This window comes from Empidonax traillii, unplaced genomic scaffold, assembly GCF_003031625.1.
Source record: "Empidonax traillii isolate 1590-97213 ecotype Southwest subspecies unplaced genomic scaffold, ASM303162v1 scaffold633:size372093, whole genome shotgun sequence".
In the NCBI taxonomy this organism is placed as follows: domain Eukaryota; kingdom Metazoa; phylum Chordata; class Aves; order Passeriformes; family Tyrannidae; genus Empidonax; species Empidonax traillii.
In genome coordinates, this window is record NW_020955826.1 from 147,328 (window position 1) to 163,403 (window position 16,076).

Below are 16,076 nucleotides of genomic sequence, written 5' to 3' on the forward strand. Positions count from 1 at the left end.
TTTCCAAACTGCCGTATATAGATCCCCCAGCAAACAAACCCGCCCTATGTGGAGCTGAAACAAGGGCTGTGTTCCCAAAAAAAAAAAAAAAAAAGCCTGTTTGTTCCAGCTGCAGTCATTTGTCTCGGGGAGGATGTTGCATCTCTTCAGAAATCGTGGATTGTTTACATCCCTGGAATGTCACAGCAGCTGCTGCACGACACCAAAACCTCCCCCAGGACAGGGCACTGAGGGCTTATGCTCTATAAAATATCTGTGTACCTGCCTGAACCTCAGCAACATCACGACCAAAATATGGTTGATTGGCTTTTATTTGGGATTTGGGGGTTTTTCCCCCTCTCACAGATGTAAGTTGATCCTGAGCTGTTCTGCAGCTTGGCACCTCATGGGCTGGATCATCACCCCGGGTGAATTTTGGCCAAGGCAGGTGGAGAATCTGAGCTTAGCAGTGATGGGGAGCTGAGCCTGAGCTGAGACCTGAGTTTTGGGCTCATTTATCCAGGAGCAAATCTGCAGTGACACTTCAGAGTGCAGGAGGCATCCAGGAAAGAACCAGCAGGAGCAGGCACCGGCCTTACTGGAAACAGGATTTGCCAATTACTGTAAAGTTTAAAAATAAACCCGAACTGTGTAAGATCTAATTATTTTCCAGGCTGCTTTTTCCTGCTTCCACCTATCCCAGCAGGACTTAACAGGGACAGAAAGGCTGAAACCCCTCCAGGCTGCAGGGTGTGAGGCTGAATGGCATTCACATTGATAAACTGGCAAAAAAAGGGGATTATTCTCAGATGAGCAACATTTCCTTGGGAAGTGAGTAATGGAAGGAAATCATCTCCAGATACCCACCAGCCCTGTTCAAGGGGCTCTGGATGTGCATCTGAGAGCCCTGGGAACAAGACCCAGAGCATTTCTAGGTGGTTTTCTCAGAGCAGGACATTGGGGCAGGAGGAGGATGGGGCAGGAGTGCCTGGGTTAGTTGGTGAGAAGCAAATGGTTCACAGTGGGGCAACAACACTTGCTTCCTCCAGCTCATCCCTTCGGTATCCCAGGTCCAGGATCCAGGCAGTGTGAGGGCAGCAGGCAGGACACACACACCAGGAGAGAACAAGGATGAGACTGGACAAATCCTGCTCTCAGCAGTGGCTTGGAAAGCCCTTTTTTGCAATCCCCAGGGGGGAGAAAATCAAACTGGGGGGAAATATTGCTCACTGGTTTCATAAATCCCACAAAATTCAGAGCATTCCTCCTCTGCTGTTTTTCAGCCTGTCCTGTTGGTCACTCCCTGTGTTAAGGAGGTGATGGTTGATGGGTCTCCTCATAATTAGGTGCAACTTTCCAGCTTTTTCCTCTACAAGTAACATCTTGGATCTGTCCAGAAGCAGCACATGTAAAAACCCAAAGGGAAAAAGGGAAAGGGACTGTTGTCACCTGTAGCTGATGAGTAGGAGCCAGAAGCAGATCCACGGAGAGCAGGGCAGGCAGGAGGAGAGAAAGGTTTGGTTTGGTTTGTGTTCTGGCAGATTCTCCTGCCCAGGAGCATTGAGAGGCTGCAGCCAGTGAAGGCTTGACCCTTGGGGGGCTTTGGTATTTGCTCTCTGCCAGACTCTCAGCCCCTCCATCCAACCTGTTCGTCACAGGTTTATCTTTGGGAATGTGAGTCCCTCTTGCCTCAGCATCGCGGACCTGAGGACGTGTTTAACACCACGCCGAGGGAGACGATCCATGGGCACTCAGCTGCTGCAATTCCCGGTGTTGCTCCGTGCCCTCTCCCAGCCCGGCAGCAGCTCCTTCCCCGCGGGCTCTGGGACAGCACCAGCCCTTCCCCAGGGCACGGCAGGTCCTGTGTCCCCCCGTGTGCCCCCAGGGCAGGGCAGGGACAGGCTGGGCAGCACTAGGACCTGCGGAACGCTCCCTGCCTCCTCCCCGAAGATTGGCCAATATTCCCAGGGCAGGGCAGCTCCCCAGCCTTTCTACTTTTTCTTTCCTTTATATACGTGTTTCTCCTTCTTCCAGCTCATTCCAGAGCGGAGAGCTTTGGATTTCTCTGAGCTTTTCTCTCCTTCTTTCCCCCCCTTCCCTGGCAGCTGGCCTGCTGCCAGGGTCTCGCAGGGCCAAAAAAAAAGTTTTTATCTACGGGGATATATTTTTCAAACCAGCCCAGCTGCGCTCAGACTGCAACCGAATCCGCGCTCCTGGGGCAGGCTTAGCTCGGGAGAGAGGAAGAGCAGCAGGGGTGCTGTGTGTGCCTCTCCTCCAGCTATTCCTGTCAGGATGGATTTATGACTCTAAAAGGAGTGGGGTGACGGGGGGGGGGCAATAGGGGGAGGAAGGAAAATTGCCTCCGGGAGCCAGAGCTTGCACCACAGCCCAGCGAAAACGCGCGGGGAGGAGCAGCCGGATCCCAAGGCATGAGCAGCGTGGAAGTGGCACCCCGGGATCTGGTGGATCCGTGCGCGTACTATGACTGATCCTGAGCTTTTCATCTGCCTCCACAGAGCCCAGCCGCTGGATTTAAGGTAGTTTGCCCAGGACCAGGCTTTGCTATGTTGGCCAAGGCAGTGCTTTCCCTTGGTCTGTGGCTGCGGTTCGCTGCAGGACAGGACACACCTGAGCGAGGTGAGTGCCTGGAAAGGCGAGGCATTCCCGTGGTGCTTTCCCCCACATTTCATACCTCCTGCTCCTCAGAGCTGCTCCCGAAACCTTTCCAGAAAAAAAGCTGAGGTTATATCGATGCTTGAGGTGTATAGTTATGCTTGTGTGTTCCTTCGCTGGCACAAGGGCAGAACAAGCAAACCAACCTGTCTAAAAAATCGCCCGTTGGAAAAGTTGTCCTGTTTGTTTCCAGTAGGGAAAAGGAAACTATTTCGAAAACTTGCAGAGTTTGGTGTAATCATATGGAAAAAAATCCCTGCTCCTCACTGGTACCTCTGTACTGAGGGACGTGCATTAAGAGAACTAAACCAGTGATTAACACTATCCTCATCTTGTTCTCTTACTAATCTCTGTGGTTCAGTCATCACAGTTTCTCTTTGAAATGCTTTCTCTTGGATACTGTTCATGGAAAGTAAATGCTTGTGGGTCAGTCCTGCAGAAGTGACAGTGGGAAAAGGGTTGTGGAGTAGGTGAATGTCTCATTCCTGGTCCCTGCTCCGTTGGTGCTGGGCAGAGACTTATCCCACACTGTGGTGGCTGAGCTGGTGAAATTCATTTTTGTGCTGCCTTTTCCCTCTCAAGCAGAAAAGGTTCTGTGGCTGCGGGGGGAGTGCTGGTTGTGTCTGGTTTTCACTGCACCTGGGAAGTGTAACCCACTGGGAAAGGAGAGTGGACCTCTTGTCTGTGTGGACAGGAGGTCCTTGGGCTCAGAGAGCAGCTCAGACTGCTGGGGTCTGATTCTGTCTCTGGTACCCAGAGCAGGCTGTGTCTGCAGCTCAGCTCTCCTTGCAGGGTGTTGGATTCTGTCCCTCAGTGTCCCAGGCTGGTTCAGGAATGGCACTGCTGCTTCTGGCATTGCCACAGTGCTCAAAGTCCACCCAGGCAGCAGTTATTCCTATTGTCCTGCCACTCTGCTGCCCTGGGAGTTGTACGTGGCAGCTTCCCAGCCCGGGCTAAAAACAATGCTCAGACCTTCAGGGCATGTAACAAAACGAGCCAGGGCATTCCAGAGGGACTGTGCCTTGCTCCAGAGGCAGAGGTGTGTGTGCTGTGCTGCTGATGTGCTGCCTGGGGTGCACACTGCCAGGCTCCCTGAGAGGAACCAACCTGCTGGTGGGGGAGATGCCCGCCCAGCAGCTTTGATGTGGAGCCTCCTCAGCTCCTCTGGGTGCTCCCTAAGGCAGCCCTGAGCCAGCAGCTGGCCTGGGAAGGCTCCTGGGAATGGGCTGGTGCTTGTCCAGAGGTGCTGGGATGCTGTGCCCTGATCACACACCAAGAGGAACTGTTTGAGAGGTCAGGGTGCATGTCCATACCCCCTGTTCCCTTGGCATTTGACCGAAGGTGAAGGATTGTGGCTTCATTCCAGCTGCAGTGGGCAAAGGGAAGAAGCTGCTGGACGGCCAGTGGTGCTTCCACATGCTCAGGAATGATTAGATTGTTCAGGGCAATGGGTATTGATTTCATGCACCAAGGCACAGAGTCAAGGCAGAGCATCACACAGTTCCACCCCTTTCCTCTTTGGCTCCAGATTCAGATTTCTGTTGCACCAGTGTAAAGGGTGACCACTGGATAGTCTGGGCTTTGATAAATGAAATTAGATTGTCACTACTGGGTTACTCTGGACTAGCATCAGCTGAAAATGATGGAGATGTTGCCATGCCTGTGGGTGCAGTGAGTGAAAAATGAAGACTTGGCCCATCCATACCCACTTTGGAGGGAGCCCTTACTGATCTCTGAAGCACAGCTCAGCACCTGCTGGAATCCTGTGATTCCAGAACTCGTGAGGCCCCAAACAAAACAGCAGAGGTAATGAAACTCCTGAAAAGATCCTAAGAGATGGCAGCACAGCTTCATTCCTGCTGTTGGGATTTGTCTGAAGGGCCATTTCTCAACCCTCAGCCTGAAATCTGTGGCACAGACGAGCTGGGACCTGCACAGGCATTTTGGGCTTTTAGTCACACCAGTTTATTGTGCTTGGTGGGGCTCAGCTCCTCCACCAAGCGTGTGATCAGCCCATCTCCCCTGGCGCAGACCCCTCTGCCAGGGTTTGAAGTGTAAACCTCTCTGTCTGGGAGAGGTGGTGCCTCTCTCCTCCTGCCTCTCACTGTGATCCAGGGGGGCCACAGGGAAGCACAGCCCGTGTCTCTCAGCCTCCAAACCTGCCTGCACTCACAGGAGAACTTCCCTTCCCCTGCGTGGCCAAACAACGAGATGAGAAGACAAATGTGGAACGTCAAGCACAGTTAACCAAGACAGGACATGATCTCTTCTGGCTGTAATTACGCTCCACGGGCTCCAAGCCCCACGTAACTCAGGCGTGTGGCGTGAGTTCAGGTCCCAGCTGAGAGCAGGGGGAGCTCTGCAAGCGGATGTCTCCTGTCAGCATCACAGGGAAGTCTGGCCAGCTGTTTTTCTCCTGGAAAAGCCGACGAGGCAGCACCGTGTTTCCATAGTGACGTCTTGCTCCCATATCAGTCCCTTCCAAACGCTTCTCTTGCGTGGCTGGTGCGAGTTTATCGACCAGGCAGCGACGAGAGGATCCTGCCCTGTGCTCTCTGTCGTTCCCTGGAGCCAAGCAGAGCGCAGGGACAGCAGCGATGCGAGGTCTGCAGGGTTCTTCCGAGCAAAGACCCGACAGGGAAGCACTCATGGATGCCCCTTCCCTCCAAATCCCGCTGGAAGCGTGAAATAATCACTCGGCACGTTGCCAACCAGCCAATCATTGCTCAGTTTGGAGCGAGGAAAGTGCCCGAAAGCAGCAGCCGCTTGCGTAAGGCAGGGATTTCGCGGTAAGAAACCTCCACAGCCCCATCTCTGGCACGGCCCGCCTGTTTGGATTGGATGCGGGACAAGGAGCAGGAAGAAGGATGATGAGGGAACTGAAAGCCCAGAGCTGAGGGGAAGGACGATGGGGTGCCCAGAGGCTTTGTAAAGGTTGCCACACTCCCAGTGTAGTGAGAGCCTTTTTTCTCGATTTCCCTTCAGCTCTCAAATACACCCTGCCCACCAGTGGGTTTAGCTGCTGGTTTTGTTAACCAGTTATTAATCAGTTGTTGTTAATCAATGCTTTTTCCCCTGCAGGCAGAACCTTGTGGTGTCAGGCTGTAGCTGTTCCTAATTAACACAGCCATTCCCAGCTATGCTTAACTGATGACCAGTGTTCTGCCCATCTCTCTTGGTGCCCAAAAGCTGCAGGGCACAGACCCGAGGGCATGGCTGGGACTCTCCTTTGGTGTCCCTCTCTTTCAGTGGGGTGTTCCACTCTGGTTTTCACTGCGGTGTTCCCTGTGCAGGTATTTCTGGCAGCTGTGGGATTTCTGCTCCCTCAGGTTCCCCTCCCAGGGCTTGTGCATGTGACCCTGTTGTTTACTGCTTGTGAGCAGCGTCCTCTGGCCATTGACCCCTGCCCTGCCAGGGCCAGAAGCTTTCACAGCTGTTTGTTGCAACATTTGGGACGCCAGTGACACTCCTGGAACCAGTGAGTGACCGTCATGTCCTCCAGGGAAGTGGCAGTCGCGCTCCAAGGTCTCTCCCTGTGTCCTGCCAGCCAAGTCAGTGGCTTGAACTGCTTCCAGCAGAGAGAAAATAATAAAATATGCTGAGCTGGAAGGGATCCATCAGGATCATCCAGTCCAAATCCTGGCCCTTCACAGACACCCCAACAATCCCACCCTGTCCCTGAGAGCGTTGTCCAAACGCTCCTTGAGCTTCTGAGCAGTTTTGGGGCTGTGCCCAACCACCCTCTGGGGGAAGAACCTTTTCCTGGTATCCAGCCTAGACCTCCCCCCCCCCAAAAAAAAGCAGAGAGCTGTGGCCACATGTGCTTGCCTGGCTCCCTGCAGCCAGAAGCACCAAACAAAGCCCTGCTGGAATGCCAGTAGGAGTTCTGGGAACCAGTGGCATGGACCTGTAGGTCACAGTTCGGCTCCACTGCGTGATGTGGTGATGAAATCGCAGTTGCTGCAGGCACACAGGAAAGCTCACTGGACTTCACTTTCATTTTCTGCTCAGCTCTCAATGCCAGGTCAGAAGGAGGGTGTGTCTGTGGCACAGGGCTGAGCTGTGCTGCTCACATGGAACTGGCTGTGATCCAGGTGGATGGCACATCTCCTGCCTCCTCCTGGCCTCTCTAGATTAGTCGCAGAATCAAAGAATCACAGGATGGTTTGGGCTGGAAGGGACCTTAAAGATCATCCAGTTCCACCCCCTGCCATGGGTTGGGACACCTTCCACTATCCCAGGTTGCTTCAACCTGGCCTTGGACGCCTCCAGGGATGGGGCAGCCACAGCTTCTCCGGGTAACCCAGGGCTTCCCCACCCTCCCAGGGAAGGATTTCTTCCTAATATCCAATCTAAACCTATTCTTTGTCAGCTTGAACCCCCCTTGTCCTGTCACCACAGGCTCTTGCAAACAGTCACCTCCAGGCAGTTTTAATGCCCTCCATTTCTGAAGGCTCCGCCTGATTTCTCCTGTTGTTCCAGGAGATCAACTCTGCCACATCAGCCAGTGAATTCTCAGATTTGGCACAGGATAACCGAGCTCTCCTGGCAGGTGCCTGTGCAGGTTTGGGGTTCACATCCCTCCTCTAACACTCCTCCCTCTCCCTTTCCCTCCCAGGTCCCCGGCCGCCCATTTCCAACACAGAGGGCGACCTCCTCTTCCTGCTGGACAGCTCCGCCAGCGTCTCCCACTATGAGTTCTCCAGGGTCAAGGAATTCATGTGGGACCTTTTGCAACCTTTCACCTTCGGCCCCAGAGACGTCCAGACCAGCATCATCCACATCAGCACCACGCCCACCATGGAGTTCCCGTTCGACCGGCACCCGTCCCATGGGAGCCTGAGACAGGCGATCCGGGGCACGCGGCAGCTCATGGGGGACACCAACACGGGCAAAGCTCTGTCCCTGGCCAAGGAAAAGCTCTTCAGCGGCGAGGCTGGAGCCCGGCCAGACGTGCCCAAGGTGCTGGTTTGGGTGACCGATGGCTTCTCCACCGACGACATCTCCGAGCCCATGCAGCTCCTGAAGGACATGGGGGTGACGGTGTTCATCGTCAGCACGGGCCGGGGCAACTACCTGGAGCTGTCTGCTGCTGCCAGCCAGCCCCCAGACAAACACCTGCACTTTGTGGATGTGGATGACCTGCCCATCATCACCAAGGAGCTGCAGGATGGGATCCGAGGTAGGCTGGGCTGGGGCTGTGGTCACTGGGAGCGTGCAATGGGGCTGAAGATGGGTTCGGATGGAAAAACCACATGACAGTGCAAAACAACCCAGAGGGAATCTCTCAAAACACACCTGTGTGTGGGCAGCAACACAATCTCTCTCTGCTGGTTGCCCAGATAAGCCCATCACTAATTTATTTAGGTATTAATGAAGATGAGTTAATGCCTGGCTCTGCAGGGCAGGCAGTGGGAGAATCCCCCCAAACCAGTGGTTCTGCTGGCCCTCAGGTGCTGCCCTTGCAAACTGTCCACAGTGCCACAGGTCCAAATATAAACCAGAGCTTTTGGGAGGTCTGGGACAAACATCTCTCTTCCCCTTGGAAGGTTCTGTGACTGAGTGGGACAAATTCCCTCCTGTTAGTAAGAGGAGCTTGTGTTTGTAAGGAGCTTTGTGTTTGTGTTTGAGTTGATAATGAAGCAAGGAGGCTCGAGCAGGGTATTCTCTGGATTCCTTAAAAACCCCACAAGCCTTTGGAATGAGTCATGCAGGTCAGGCATCTGTACAATCCCAGCAGAGCAAGAAAATTCCCCCACCTGCACAGGCTGTTAACCAAAGGCTTCCCAAACAGGCAACGATTTAACCTCAGCAAGAGGCTGCTGACTGTGGGAGCGAGGTGTCTGAGCCCCCTGAACTTGATTTTCCTATTCAGGGTAGTGGTTTTTTTTCTCTAAAATGTTTGTCTGTTTGGCTCTGTGCCAGCTGATGGAGAGGGAGGACACAAAGGTGTCGAATACACCGTGTACCCAAAATGGGATGTGCGTGCCTGGGACTCGTCTGGGGTAGGGAAAGGGACTCAGGCCAGGAAGGAGCACAGGATCTTTCCACTGCACCTTATACATCAGTGTGTACCAAAATGGGGCATTTGGGGAAGGACCAACCTTGCGAAACCAGGGCATTCCTCTGAGGTGACACCAGGTTCTGTGCTTGCACCCACTTGCTCTCCACTCAGCTGCTTGAACTGGCAGCTGCTGACTTGTTCCACCCCTGGTAATGGAGAAGTGTTTTCCCCCCCACCTCCCAGAATCAGGATCCTCTCCCATCCATATCAAACTAGAGAACTAAAACCACCAAGCAGAAGTGGTTTGTCCCAAACCCCTGCAGCAGAGAGGGCACCCAGGGCTGGAAAGGTTCACCTGCTGCATTTTTTACGCCCCTCAGGAAAGCAGCAGCGTTCCTGCAAGTCTGATCCTGACTTTGCCAGAGTTCAGAGGATGCCAACAGACTTGTGGCTGCAAAATAGTGCTTCAAGTCACCAAGAGGCGGGAGGTGGAAGGAAAGTGTGTCATGAGCCGTCTCTGAGTGCTGCTGGATCCTGCCTGGCTCTAACACAGGAGATTAACTTGCTGCTTCCCTCTGGGAACAAGGAGGTGCTGGGAAGCACACCGAGGACACCTATTTTCTGGGGATTATTGCCCTCTTTATATGCTTAAGGAGTCTGTGATCTGGCAAGGGGGGGCAGAGCTGTTTGCTGTCACTTTGCTGTGCCTGATTTATTCCCAGTGTCCCTGAGCCTCCAGGCTCACTTATTTCCATTCCCTGAGCTTTTGGCAGGACTTTTGGCACCGAGGCCTTTCCTCTGCTCCCTGTTCCATCGTGGCTTGGCCACTGGTGTTTGTGGGGCTCACAGGAGGGTGCAGTGTCTCAGGACCTCTGATCCTTCTCCCAGCCTCTCCACGCTCCGAGCGGGTGGAGTGCTGCTGGCTGGCAGCGTGGGGATGGGAGGGCAGGGCATGGAGCAGGGAGGGAAATGTTCCTGCCTGCCTGGGAGAGCCAAAGAACAGCTCAGAGGAAAAACTGAGGCTGTTTTACTTGGTACAGGGGAGTTGGCAGGGACTCGGAGCAGCTCGGAGGAGGAGAAGCTGATCCTCTCCCTGCTAAAGGACAAGTCTGGGAGTGCAAAGTGACCCCATTTTGCAGGTCTGGGCAGACTTTCGTGCCTCTTTTTTCCTCTGTGCAGTGGGGAGCCAGACAGAACTACCCCCAGGACTCTGTGAAGGATTTAGGCATGAGCTGGAGGGTTCTATCATAACCTTTCAAGGCTCAGGGTGCCTCTAAAAATTCTTTAGAAACACAAGAGTATCTTTATGTTTTCATATGTCACTCCCCTGGAGAAACAAAGTCCTGTGTGTTTCTGCCCCTCTGCAAGACCAGAGAACAGTGGAATTCTGCCCAAGATGGGCTTGGGAGGCCACACATGTGGGAAGGGTCAAGCAGCAGAGGAAGCTGGGGGAGCAGTGAGCACCAGAAGAGGTATTTGTGCCTGGCATTTGGGGTCTGAGACTCAAAGGTAGCGCGAGCCTTGAAGAGAAGCCCTCTGTGCAGGGGCAGGGAGAGGTGAGACGGCACAAGAGGGCTCTGAATGTTGAATGTCATCGAACAACAGAGCTCTGTGAAACCCTGTGGGCAGTGACCTCAGCTGGGGTGAATTGAGCTGGCTCAGCAATGCTGGGCAGTCCCCAGTTCCTGCCCCTTCTTCCTGGCCACTGGGCACTGGCAGAGAGCAGGGACAAGTGGAGTTCTTCACACCCCAGGCTGCTTCACACACAGGACAGAACGTTTGGCTTCACTGGGAGGTGTTTTCCACAGGGAGCTCAGGATGGGCCACGCCTTGGTGACTTCAGGGATCAGCCAGTGCTGCTGCCAGCTGCATCTCCCACCCAGGAGGGCTGGGATTTCAGATGCTGCACGTCCTGGGTGTTGACTCTTGCTCCTCTTCCCCTTGCAGGTGTTCTCCAAGCCAATCGGCTCCACGCAGTCGATGTCACCTCAAGCAGCTTCCGCCTGATGTGGCCCAAGCTCCTCTCCCAGGAAACCGGCTACTACACCCTGCAGTACGGCCCAACAGATGACCTGGCAAGGAAGAGGACCAAGCAGGTGTCTGGGGCTCACACCAGCCTCGTGCTGAGTGACCTTGCACCAGAAACCACTTACGAGGTGGCCCTCATTCCCGAGTCCAACGTCCACTACTTCCCTCCCCAGACAACAAGGGTTACCACACTGGCAGGTAAAATGTGCAGCTGCTCTGGGAACAAGGAGCTCCCTGTCTCCTACCTGGAGGCTGGAGGAGCAGCTGGGGGAGAGGAGCGTGCTGGAAGCAGGTGCACGTGACTGGTGGGAACTCCCTGTGTAAGAGGGAAGGAGAGGGGGAGCGCTCGGAGCAGAAACCAGTCCCTCTGTGCAGACCAGTCATTTGGGCCAGAGAGTAACTTAGATTTGTGCTGGATGCACTGAAAACCTAGGCAAAGTCAAGGTGAATTTGTATCTGATACTAATTTTTTGTGAGCAAGAACAGTCCTGGCTGGGTAGTTCTGCTCAGTCTATGCAGCACAGGCAGAGAAACCAATCTCTTAGGGCTGAGTGGGGTTGTGCTGATTTGGATGACTATCAACACCCACTTGCTGGGTTGATTTTCTCCCACCTCCTGAAAGCCAGGTACGGTGCAGGTCAGTTATGCTCCTCTGACAGCATCCCTATGCCTCGAATTCCATCCTCACTCCCACCTCTCTTCGTTTCTCGCAGAGGAAATAAGCCCAGCTCAGGTTCTCATCTCAGAGTCCGGGCCACGCAGCTTCCACGTGAGCTGGGCTCCCACGCTGGACAGCGTGATGGGCTACCAGGTCCTGTATGGACCCCTCCCAGGGAACTCAGTGGAGGTGCTGGAGGTGGATGGGAGGCACAACAGCACCGTGGTGGAGAACCTGGCACCCAACACCACCTACCTGGTGACAGTGACCGCAATCTACAGGTCGGGGAAGGAGAAATCCCTGTCGGCCAAGGCGTGCACCCAGGAAGGTGAGTGAGCAGCAGGAGGAGTCCCTGAAGTGTCCCTGTGTCTTTCCCACCTGCCTCTAGGTGAGGCCAGAGAACTCTGAATCCAGTTCCTGGGGTGGGATGACAAGGGGAAAGCTGCAGCTTCTGATGAGGAGCAGTGATGTGCCATCAGGGTGCAGCAGATGTGTGAGGACTGAGGAGAATCAGACACAGTATGATGTTACAGGGGCTGCTGATGCTGCTGGTTCAGCACAAGCAGAATGGACCTGGAGACCCCTGGATCTCTCTAAAAGAGAAAGAAAACCTCCTTTCCCTCATGTCTCCTCAGTGTCTGTTCTTTGTGATTTAGCATTCAAGAGGCAGAAGTTTAACCAGCAGAAGCTTCTCCTTTGAAGAAATACCTGTAAAGGTATTGCAGGAGGCAAAGTCCAGCCCTTATCAGGACTCAAGAGTGAGGAGCTCAGGGAATGACAGGGCTGAGGGTGTGAGAGGTGACAGTCAGTGCCTAATGGTGCCAACAAAAGTACTTTGTGCTGGACAAAGTTGAGGACTAATTAGGCCGAGCTCCTCCAGCGTGGAGATGTAGAGTTATGTTGGGTCAGTGCATCTACCAGGTGTCAAAGCTCTGAGATTTTAATGCAAGGTGAGATTCCCACGTGAATCCAGGGGTTGGTGCTTTAAGCAAAATACCAGCCACTGGTAACATTATCTGAGTTTGCCTTTCTAAAGCCACATATGTCCAGTGTGGCAGCCCCCAATCACCACCCCTCCTGCTTCTGGGAGAGCAAGGGCCAGGCAGGATCCTTGGCAGGCAGAAATCAGGCATTTCCAACTGTGGAATGGCCCAGACTGGTTTAGTTGTCCCTGCTATCTTATCTTCATTTCTTGCCACTGTTAGAAAACAGTGAACAACAGAAAGCAAAGCCCAGGCTGGGCTGGTCTGGGCTCAGGGTGGGGGGAACAGGGAGGGAGGCAGGAATGTCCTCTCCGCACACATATCCCACAGTGACAAGGATCTTCTCTCTGCAGAGGGCTCCAAAGTGAGGCACCTTCGCTTCGAGGACGTGGGCCCCAACACCCTGAAAGCCTCGTGGGACTCTGCCGACGGGCAGGTGGTGGGGTACAGGGTGCGGTGCCGGCGGCAGGCGGGCCCGTCCTCGGTGCTCAGCGTGTCCCCGCGGGTGCACAGCGTGCTGCTCACCGACCTGGCCGCCGGCACCGCCAACAGGGTGTGCGTGACGCCCGTGTACAGGAACCAGCCCGGCAGAAGGCTCTGCCGCACGGTGCACGTGCAGCCAGGTGAGCTGGGGGGGACAAGGCACCTCCCAGGGGCCCTGATGCTCCAAACCCCAGCTCCTTAACGCAGGTGTGAGAAAGGGCGGTGTTTATTCATCAGCATGCTGTGTGATTTTGATTTGAGCTCCTCTCAAATGACAGATGGACAGGGCTTTTTATTACACACACTGTTCAAGCAGTCGTTTGATAGCCTTGCTTGCTTAATGCATATTCATTGATTTGCTTTACACAGTCACACCCTTGTTGGAAGTCCATTTTTTAGTGCTGCCGGGTCTTCTTCCTTGTCTTGACCTCAGTTCTTGAGCAGCCAGAGCATCATAGTATTTCACCCCCCAAAAAAAGTGTAACATTTGTTCTTTATCTTGTTTGGGTTCACAGAGCTCGGTTTACGTGCTGTTTGTTTGAGTTCCGTCCCTTATCTAATTCTCTGGGGCTTCTCTAAGATTACATTGTTCCTTATTTGGGTATTCTGGGATGCTGTGAGGAAAGCTTCCGTGTCTCCTATCAGCCTCGAGGTGCTGGAGAATCAGCACAGAGGAGCCCTCTTGGCTGGAATATTCTGTGCTCATCAGCTGGCTTGTCGTGGGGCTTCATCACAGCACCAAAGCGACCCAAGATGGGTTCTTTCCCCTGTTTTTTGGAGCAAGACTCCTCCTAGTGGAGCGTATGGCAGGCAGGAGGAAAAGTGTACAGTGGAGACAGTCCTGGAACTACTTTGGGATAACAAGGGTGGGAACACTGCTAAGAGCTGGCACGGGCATTGGAAACACTTTAATTTAGAATATTGACTAGCCTTCACTCTCCAGCGTGGCTGGGACCAGGCAATTATTCAAGCCAGTTCCTAAGACACAGCACATCTGCTTTCCTGCTGCCCAGGAGCCACTTCCTGCCACGGAACATGAAGGGATTCTGGATAGGCTGAAGTAAAGAGCTAAAAAGGAGCTTTTTTTTTCCCAGCAAGAGGCTGGAGGGAGAGTAAAACCGACCACAGGGGTGAGATCTCTGACTCAGTCAAATTTGGAGAAGGGTGGAGAAAGCTGACATGGTACTTCTTGTGCTCTTCCAGCGTCAGAGGCCCAGGGGTACAGGCACCGACAGAGAGCGTGACGGACCGGAGGGAAGAGATTCCCAGCAGAACAAGGAATCCTGCTTGGACAAACACCTGCACGAAAAGGAGGGATCAGGGGAAGCTCAGAGATCATCTCCCAGCCTGCACCGTCCCTTGAGGTGTCCCGGTGGTGGAGCCCAAAGGTGTCCTCAGCCAAGTTCTCTGAAAGCTTTAAAGGTTTGGCTTGGCTGGGTGGAACAAGCAATCTGAGCAACAGATCCCAAATCCATACCCTCTTTTATAGGAATATGCCCAGCAAATAACAAACAGAAGGCGAAGTGGTGAACCCTCACTCTTGCTTGCTTGCTGCCTGTTCTCTATTTATTAAATGTCAATACAGTTTTATTTTTGCAGCTTCTGAGCACTTTCTAGACTTGACTGTTCACTGCCCTGGCCTCTCATCCAGGGCACTCTGAGGAAGATTCCAGGTGGCCAAATCCATTCCTGCTCTCAACAGCCACTGAACCTGGAGTCTGAGAGAGCAGGAAACTCAAAACCCTGGGAATTTGCTTTCCCAGTGGGTTACTCCAGAGCTCTGAGCCCTCAGCTGAGCTCAAGGAGCAGCAGTGAGTCCAGAAAAGCCAGACAGCAACACCATCTACAGCACTTATTTTTGTTTGTCCTTCAAATGCACACCTCCAAAGAGCAGTGCAGTCCTGCCTGGCTCATCACCACTGCAATCATTCCACCAGATTGGATGTGAGTCCTGCTGTCAGAGCAGCTGTATGGAGACTAATCAGCCTGTTCTGTGACTAATTACAGGCAATAAGTGTCCAGCATTATCATTCCTCTGCACATACCTAGCACATATTTAGTGTCTTGTCCTGGGCTTCCACCCAGTGCTAAGCTTGAGCTACACTTCAAAATCAGGTTTTTAGGGGAGAAGAGTAAATCTGATTCTTTCCTTTTGGCCCCAGGCTTGAATTTGCTGTCACTAAAGCTCCTCTGGAAAGTGGAGCTGGAAAAAAAAAAAAAAAAGACAAATTAAATACCTAGTGACACAGCAACTGGTCTCAAAATTCAGGGCTTAGGGCTGTAAAGAAATGTAAATACTTCTCTGCTAAAACCCAGGTCAGTGGGAACACCCTCCCTCAGTAGCACCTGCTCTATTTGAAGTGTATTGCTTATTTGTCCTACGTGTGAAACTCGTTTTTTAAAGCTGTGCTGTTTGTTGGAGAGCCCCACTCAGTGTCCCAAACCCTGCTTTGGACTTCTTAAAACAGCTCCTTTCGGAGCTGAGAGGAACTTTATCCCCGGCCTTGCCTCCCGAGTGCTGGATTTTATCATCTGTAGGTTTATGGAGCATTTTCCAAGGTGTGCCTTGCCCAGGAGGAAGGGATGGAGGGAGGTGAGTCACTCATTAACTGGATAAGGAGATTTCCTCTGATTTGTGTCCTCCTTTGGAATGTGCATTTGTGACTGATTAAGCTCCGTGCTGAAGGGATGAGAAAGCCTCTGGAATCTCTCATGCAATAGGATGGTCTTGTTTGTTCTTGCTGTAGGACAAGAATTAAGTTTGCACAACTCCCCGCTTAGTTTATTAATCCATTAACATGTCACCCCCCCCCCCCAATTGTAACACACCCTTTTGAAAATAATTAAATATAAATACAAGAGCTTTTGAATGATTATTTTGTTCTTGATGGCGGTAAGGGCGAATCTGGGGAGCGTAGCTTTTATTCCAAAGCTGGTGTTCAAAGAATCATAAAAGCTGGGAAAGGCCTCTGAGATCACCAAGTTCAGCTGGTAAATCATCTTAATTTTTAATGGCTGGAAAGGAAGAACCCCGCCCATGACTTCACAGTCTGATTTACACAAAATTTCACCCCCATCCCTCAAAAAATGTGCTGGAAGTATATAAATAGAAATGTATTAGTAAAGTCTCAGCTCCAGTAAGAACGGTTTTACAAGGAGCCAAAAAGTAAATGTCCCCGAAATCTTGGCAGAACTGGTAAGTGCTTGTGAACAACACGCTCAGGGACAGGGTGGGATTTTGGGGTGTCCTGTGCAGGGCCAGGGGCTG

The 16,076-nt window shown here is 52.9% G+C and overlaps 1 protein-coding gene across 1 annotated transcript; it reads left to right on the forward strand.

Moving 5' to 3' along the window:
• Positions 1-1,995: 1,995 nt before the first annotated feature.
• Positions 1,996-15,678, forward strand: VWA1 (von Willebrand factor A domain containing 1). Its single transcript, XM_027898995.1, has 6 exons — positions 1,996-2,616; positions 7,271-7,834; positions 10,604-10,882; positions 11,398-11,670; positions 12,679-12,948; positions 14,012-15,678. The coding sequence occupies exons 1-6, from the start codon at positions 2,544-2,546 to the stop codon at positions 14,050-14,052; spliced, it is 1,500 nt and encodes a 499-aa protein (XP_027754796.1). The 5' UTR covers positions 1,996-2,543; the 3' UTR covers positions 14,053-15,678.
• Positions 15,679-16,076: the final 398 nt, after the last annotated feature.